General features: G+C 35.6%; 1 protein-coding gene across 1 annotated transcript in view; it reads right to left on the reverse strand.

Annotated features, from left to right (window-relative positions):
- Positions 1–4,874, reverse strand: part of LOC146003241 (coagulation factor IX-like) — a 108,122-nt gene extending 103,248 nt beyond the window's left edge. Inside the window, exon 1 of the mRNA XM_083141416.1 lies at positions 4,731–4,874. Within this exon, the coding sequence (XP_082997542.1) occupies positions 4,731–4,790 (60 nt within the window). The 5' untranslated portion in view covers positions 4,791–4,874. The remainder of the gene's footprint in view (positions 1–4,730) is intronic.
- Positions 4,875–8,425: the final 3,551 nt, after the last annotated feature.

An 8,425-nucleotide genomic window follows, 5' to 3' on the forward strand; every position in this document is an offset into this window, starting at 1 on the left:
CATTTTCACCTGTGGTAAAAATTGGAATTATTTTTTTCCTCAACATTCGCTTGAACGTGATCTCCATAGCATCTATACCAAGTTTCAGCGATAATCCGTTCCTTCGAACGGACTCTGAGTAGGGCGACTTTAATTGTAGCCACCCGGTACTACGTCACTTAGCCCTAGTGTTAGCACATTTTTAAAAGTAAACTTAGAAAGATTCACAAATGGCAAGAATGTTTAATATTACTAACTGTTACGGTAAAATTTAAATTTATAAAGTTGTGTCTGTTTATCGTTACTACAGAAGATTTGTCACTAAAGACTGCACTAAGGAGGTCCATTTTGGTAGGGAGAAAATTGTGTCATCGTAGTCAATGAAGTAGCCATAAAGAATTGAAAAAGTGGAAAAGAAAACCCTGTCCTTCCAGAATGCTAAATAAAAATAGGGATTTCACAAAACTGAAAACTAACTGTGCAGCCTGTTCTGTAAGAACGACGGGAGAAGATAGGGGATTCAAATAAATAAATTTAAAAAACGGCTCGAGAACCCTGCCAGAAAGACGAGGAAATATGATTGTAGAAGTTTCACAATTTAGCAAAACCCTATCAGAAAGGGGTGGAAAGATAAAAGTTTCACAATTCAGAAAACCATGGCAAATAGAAGAGGAAAGGTAGAAGTTTCACAGATAAGGAAACCCTGCTAGAAAGGGGAGGAAAGATATAAGTTTCTCAAATAAGAAAACCTAGTCAGAAAGACGAGAAAAGATTGAAGTTTTACAAATAAGAAAACCTTCTCAGAAAGACCACGAAAGATTGAAGTTTCATAAATAAGAAAACAGTGTCAGAAAGAGGAGGAAGGATAGAACTTTCAGAAACAAGAAAGCCCTGACAGAAAAAATATGAAATATAAAAGTTTCACAAATAAGAAAACACTGACAGAAAAAGGATGAAAGATAGAAGTTTCACAAATAAGAAAACCTTGTCAGAAAGAGGAGGAAAGATTGAGTTTCATAAATAAGAAAATCCAGCTAGAATGTGGAGAAAATATATAAGTTTCACACATAAGAAAAGGATACGTATTACTATAGTGCACACTAACCATGTAAGAAAATCATTTCCTCTTCGTGACGATATTCAACAATTTGCTTGAATTGATAACGTGAATTACAACCTATTTGGCAAGACGTATGAAATCAAATGAGAACAAATTTTGTTCTCCAGAGATGAGGTCATTGTTGCAGTATTATAAAATGTATTCTGATGAGAATGTCTGTTACTAGCATTATGTACGTAAGTGATGCATTTGTTAATATTGTTTCGAAGATTATAGACCAGTTTATTTGAACTGAGGATTGTATATCAAACACTGGTTCATACTATGAGATGTTTCGATTTGATGTGAACGTTAATATGATTCATGAAACAATTAAGTTATGTGGAGAATAAATCCTAGATGTGAAATGGGAAGGAGTGCAAGTAGATAGACAAGATTATCTAGGTGCAAAAATAACACGAAATAGTCGAAGAAGATATGCATACCTAATAGAGTGTTGAAGGCAAACCATATACACAACCAAATAAGCAACATCGTATATCGGAAAAAAATAATTCAGGAAAATGCCAAACAAAGAATATGTGAAACTATTATCGTTCCAACTATAATTTACAATTTACAAAGGTTAACTCTAAAACATAAACACTAAACCAGGATAATTTCAAGAGAAATTAAATTTCTCAAAAGAGTACTCAGGGAAACGACACCAGAGAGAGTAAGAAATACAATAAATAAGGAACACTTTTCCCCGATCTGGTCTATGGCATGTTGCTCAAATTTAGAGACTAAATTCCATTGTGAAATTTTTCTTGGCTATTTTTCGTCACCTGATTACATAAAGAAAAACACTTGCAAAAACATATTATTATGCAAGAGTTTGAATGTGCATACTCCTCACGATAGCCACATACTTTCAGAACAAATTTTCCGACATAAAATAGGCAATAGGAACATCAGAAGTGACCGCTTTCTACAGGAAATTCACTCCTTGAGTACCGCTCGCACCACCTGAAGCACTCGACGTTTCACAGGTCAGGACCATGGGCGTGACTTGTCACCTAACTTTGGGGGCTGAGTCGAAAGTTTTCCATCCAATAAAAAGAATGTTGCATTTGTGAAATCACAAATATTATTATTTATTACTTTGTTTCTTATTTATTAGGAGGTTAACAAAAGTACCCGTAACTTGTAAATTTTAAAGAACTATAGGCAAAGTTACGCCTATAGTCAGAAAATAAGGTTTTAACTTATCCAGCGTTTTCTGTTTCATGGACTCCTCAGTCAACAAAATAATATAGCAAATCAAATAGACATTTTTGAAAACAAGGTCAGTTTTAGAAGGCTATTTTGTAAAAATATGTAAGTCACTTTATCGCATGTAATTTTTATTTATGTCGTTATTTTCTGTTGTTATTATATTACAATGTAAAATTGCTAACGCTGTATTTAAATTTTCATGCCTATCCTTTTCAAACAGTAATTCCATACACACTCATATCCAAACCCACACACCCATACATCTTATTATTTTTTAATAACACTCACACTTTCCTCAATTCATTGCTACTATGTAACACTCTACATGCTCATGTAAATTCATATAATTTTCCTTAGATGTAGCAGTTGTATATATATATATATATATATATATATATATATTCATATATATATATATATATATATATATATATATTCATATATATTTACAACATAGGGCACCAAGTCATTATTTCTGCACTCTTGTATTGGTAGAATTGAGATTTTAGTTTTGAACTATTTTAATAAATACATTTGAAGTAATAAAGCGAAGTGAGTCTTTTGTTTATATTCTATTTCAACAAAGATGTTAAAAATGAGTTCTTTTTCGAATTAATATTGTCGTAAATGAAATGTTCTATGGCTTAATTTTAAGCCTATTGAGATAATAAATAATAATAATAATAATAATAATAATAATAATAATAATATTTAAATTGTTTACGAAATCTTTGTGGTGACGAATAACCACCATGGTTATCCACTAGGCAATGGTTAAAAAGATAACACAAGATAGAACAAACTTTAGTAGATGGTTGAAGAACTCAGACGGCTAGAAGCATATAGGGAAAAAAAAAAGAAAAGGAGGAAGGAAGAAGAAGATGAAAAGAAATGTTATTGGCAACACAGTTTCCACGCTTTAATACTCTCGCATATGCTCTCTTACTCTTTCCTCCAAATATAATATAACTGAAAATTATCGTCAGTAATCCTACTAATTATAATTCTCATGAGAAAATATGATTATATTCATTGTAGTAAAAAAATTCTGAAATATGCTTGTACAAAATAAAGTATCTTGAACAGTTCATAGGTGATGCCATATTGAGATGCTATTTCAACTTATTTGTGCAGTCCTACCTTGATCTCATCTTGATGAAAATATCTGAGTACTTAGTAAAGAACTGTTGATGTAGACAATGTGGATGTGAGAAGTTGGTCTGTCAAAGCATTATAATTTAAGCAATTTGTGGAATACTAAATGAAAAATAGCCCAAGTAAATATAATAATAGAACAGTTTCAATTAACAATTTAGAAGTAATATAAACAATATGATTTTATTGAGTTTTTAATTCATATAAGTTAATATTTATCTTTAAGAATAATACAAAAAAATGATATCAAAATTTAACTATTTGCCATCGCAAGCTAATGGTCCTACATAAACATCTTGCTACAACCGTTAAAAGAACGTGATTAGATGAAATTCGAGCATGAAACACGGGCATACATGGCAATAGTGCATTTAATTTATTCTTATATGTGAATAACACGGTCTGAAACCATTAAAAAGGAACTGAATATATAATTTATTTGACCCTACATGAAAATATAACAATATTTTCGAAAAGGGAAGAACGACGGGGGAGTATTTCAAAACTATAATTGCAATTAGAACACAACAAAGACAATATTACAAGCTTTTGATACACAGCTATATTACACCTCATCTTCTTTATGCCCTTGCTTTAACGGTGTTGAATTGAATATGCACTGATAATCGTAACTGAGTGAGGAAATCACATAAAGACTACATTTATATTGTAGTTAGACATGGAAAAGACATTACGAGGTGTTTAATGATAAGATGGTCATTATTTCTGCTCCCAAGGAGACTTAACGGTTTCCATGTAGTAACTTGCTTGTATGCATAGAAGGCAATATGAAGTTACCTATGCATTAATTGTTTCATGTAGCTGTTAATCATTTATCTCGTTTGACCCGAACAGAAGAAAAATTTTCAGTAGAACAATTTAAAAACTGACTAATTACTTGCATGTAACACATGAGTGTTTCTTCCTATCATCATTTCATCCGTTCATTTTCATCGTCGCGATTAGACCAGAAGATAAATATATTGCATAACACGTATTTTTCATGGGCACTTAGAAAGATCATATTGCTTTTTACCTGCCAAATTAGAAAGAAATAAACTCTTTGCACATTTATGATATTGACATACCTGTCATGTTCGTAAGTTTCCAATAGTTCTAAGTCATTTCAGTTTTCCCTACAATTTTCTATGCTCATGAGGGACCTGAAGCGAAACGTATCATTCCATGATAAACCTAAACACACATTAAAATACTTGATTAGAGCGACGATTTCAGGGGAAAATATCATGTTTACTTTTTTTCTTTCGAGAGTACGTACCAGTGTCAACAAAACATAGGTTGCTATGGAAGCAGCCAGCAGCCAAAACCGTCCTGCCATGGCACCTGTGTGAACTGAGGCACAATAGCTTGGGAGGAAAAGACACGTATGATCATTGAACACGATTATAAAGTTTATAGACCGTCGTAAAAATCGGGTTTACATTGTCATTTCAAAGTTCACTATTGTCCATTGTTCTGCAGCAAGGGTCCTGTTAGGAGAAGCAATTACTTGAAGGAAGCTGCCATTTGTAATTTAACGGGCTTGCCTTTGGCTAACATTGTCATAAGTTGTTGCAATTTTGCTACCGGCGGAATCGAATTAGGAAACTGGGAAACATATCGAGGCGAAGAAATCGCGTGAAACTTGGTCTTTCATATTGTAATGGTTTTTTTTCGTCAAGTATTCGAGTTGCGAAACACGAATAAGAATTCGATTGCCAATGTAATGCTAAATAATTTTCATTTAATAAGGAAGTAGATGGTAAGGTAAAAAGTTTTACTGCGAGTTTCATTCAGTCAGAAAGTAATGTTTACCCTTCACAATTTACCGCAGGAATGTACATTTCTCAGCACATGAAAATCGATTGAAAAGAACTTGAACACCCTTCAGATTTAGTAATAGATCGTAATGGATGTTTAATGTTTGAGAGAAAACTTCTTTTTCTGGATTAATTTTCAAATAAAATTACACGATTTTCTAATTTGCTTTCAACAGAACGTAATCCTGTTCTGTTAATAAGCAATAAACAAAGTCTTTGTGAATAGAATTTCAAGGACTGATATAAATCTTTCGCTAGAAATGAAAAGATACATTTTGTGTAATAAAGTAAGGATGTGATAGGCTATGAATTTCACAAATAGTCTGCAGCACAAAATTATTTCGTGCACTTTAAAGTAACTAGGTTATAAAGAAATAAATATAATTATAAGGCTGAGAAGATCAGCAACGGTTGAACCTTGCTCAGCTATGAAGTCAATTGAATGAATTGAATTGATAAATAGGAAGAATTTTGCTATCATGGAAGTACAATAATATGTGATGGAAAACACAGAAAACAGATGATATGTTTGATAAACAGACAAAGGAGTGTTACCAGAAGAATGAAAATTGACCGAAGCTTTGAAAAGTGGTGCTACAAGAAAACGTTGACGACCAAGTGAAAAGAGATTGATTGATTGATTTATGCACAGTAAGGCTAATCAGAACTGGACCTACAGTTTAAAGTGGGATCCGAACCACTAGGGTAAGAACGGGGCAAACGGACACTGGGGCAAATGGACAGTCCCTAAGAGAAATACGAATAATTTGGCGTTGAAGTTTGCAACAGTGCATCGGTTGGCGTTGTGATTTGAAGCAGAACGTTGGCGAGGAGGTGTGTCGAACATCGGTTGAATTCTTATTATGATGGTCCCGCCAAAGTTGCGCTTTGTAGTGTGGATACGGCATTGCTTCCTCGACATACTCAGCCTGTGTCAACATGCTGCTGTCATCTGGTCGGCTTTTTCGAAAATGTAAAGCCCAAGCGCTACAGGCGGGGCGAACGGACAGGCTTGTGTTGGGGCAAACGGACATGCATAAAGTGCACATAATTTAAATACTATAAGGTATTATGTAATTCAGCAACTAATCTACATTTGACTCAAAATCGAAAGGGCATGTGTGAATTGTATGTAATGCATGTTTTACCCTTCAGATGTATGCGTTTCTAAAATAATGTGTCCTTGTTACAGAATGGAGGGACATCGTGAACGCACCACAGACCGCTGTTCCTGAACGGATGACAATATGCAGAGGGCTGTTAAATCAGTACAAGATGGCATGCCTCTAGCAACAGCCGAAAGAACATTGTCTGTTCCGCGGAACACTTTACGGAGACGGGTGAGTAGCAACGTGCAAATTCCTAAATTTGACCAGCACACTACGCTTTCAAATGCAGTGGAGGTACAACTGGTGGAGCACCTTCTGAAACTTGATTCCATAGGATATGGTCTGGCCTATAAGGAACTCCGCAGTTTGGTATATCGGTATGCATTTACAAATGGTGTGCCACATTTCTTTAACAATGATCTGCAAATGGCAGGGAAGGACTGGATACAAGGATTTTTAGCTCGTCACAAGGAACTCAGCTTGAGTGTTGCAGAGGTTCTGTCATATGCTCGCGCTAAAGGACTATCTAAGGCAAGTGTTAACATCTTTTACAATAATTTATCAAAGTTGCTAGACGAACACAATATGTGGAACAAACTTGCCAAGATATACAACTGTGACGAGACAGGCTTGCAACTGATCAACAAACCAAGAACGAGTCATATTAATTCCGGGCAAAGGAGAAGTCGTGAGCCAAACAAATTGTGAAAGGGGAGAAACAGTTAGTGTTATGGCATGTGTATCTGCAACTGGCCAGTATGTACCTCCTTTTGTTATCATGAAGGGTCAAAGATACGAGGGAATTGACATGCCTCCTGGGACGAAAATAGTTCTTTCGGATAGTAGCTAAATGCAATGGAAACAGTTTGCTCAGTTTATGGACCATTTCATTAGTGTCAAATCCCCTGGTCCTATAGTGCTCATTTTTGATGGACACGGATCTCATTGTTCAGATCCACCAACTCTGGAGACGGCAGTAGCCAATAACGTGTACCTTCTGTGTTTACCTCCACACAGCACACACAAACTTCAGCCGCTCGACGTTTCGTTCTTTGGGCCACTTAAAACATTTTACAACGACGGCTGTAGAGTTTACGTGCGAAGAAATCCGGGGAAAGGTATCAATAAAGTTGCCTTTGGTGTCATTTTTGCAGAGGCTTGGAATCGTGCGGCCACAGTGGGGAATGCAGTAAATGGGTTTCATGCGTGTGGGATACATCCATTTAATCCACAACGCTTGCCTGAGCACGCATTTATTCCTATAACTGTCCATGAAGTGAATGGTCAAGATCAGCTATCACCAGAACCTTTAGCGACAGACGATGATGCCTCATCCCAAGGAAGTTTTCAAGAACTCAACCCCTTGCCATCAACTTCTGGGACCTCGTACAGGAAACGAAAAACAGGGGAATTGCACTTATTAACGGATCCTTCTTTCATAGCTCGTCTCAAAGAAAAAAAACTGACTGCAGCAAATCAAACAACAAGAAAGGCAAAACATGTTAAACGCACCGCAAAAGATGTGTGGAGTGTATGCAACGGTGTGTACAAGCAGGGTCAACACTGGGTGCAGTGCTTAGTGTGTTCTATCTGGTTCAACGTAAAGTGCGTTGCGAATGGAAATGAAACATACTTTCTGCGTTCTTCTTGTGAGAGTGATGACAGTTCATAAATGAGCTATTGTCCATTTGCCCCTCTCACATGTCCGTTTGTCCCGAGATGGTGGGGCACACGGACACCGCTACACACACTGATTCATTTAACAATTTGGAAGCCAACGTTCATTATTTTGAATTATACATTGTACTATTTGTTAACTCAATGTTCACACTTTCTACATCGACCATAATTGTAATTTTTCAATAACCATTTTCATAGTTATTTTGCAATATATCCTTAGGGTGTCCGTTTGCTCCGTCCTTACCCTATGTGCCTCCACCGGGTATCGAACCGGGACACTGGATTACAAGACTACGCCATCTGGGAGGCCCGTTCAATATTATATTAATCCTTGTGTTTACTTTAAGTATTAAAAAGAAACGAAT

This window comes from Lepisma saccharinum, chromosome 20, assembly GCF_977018435.1.
Source record: "Lepisma saccharinum chromosome 20, izLepSacc3.1, whole genome shotgun sequence".
NCBI lineage: Eukaryota > Metazoa > Arthropoda > Insecta > Zygentoma > Lepismatidae > Lepisma > Lepisma saccharinum.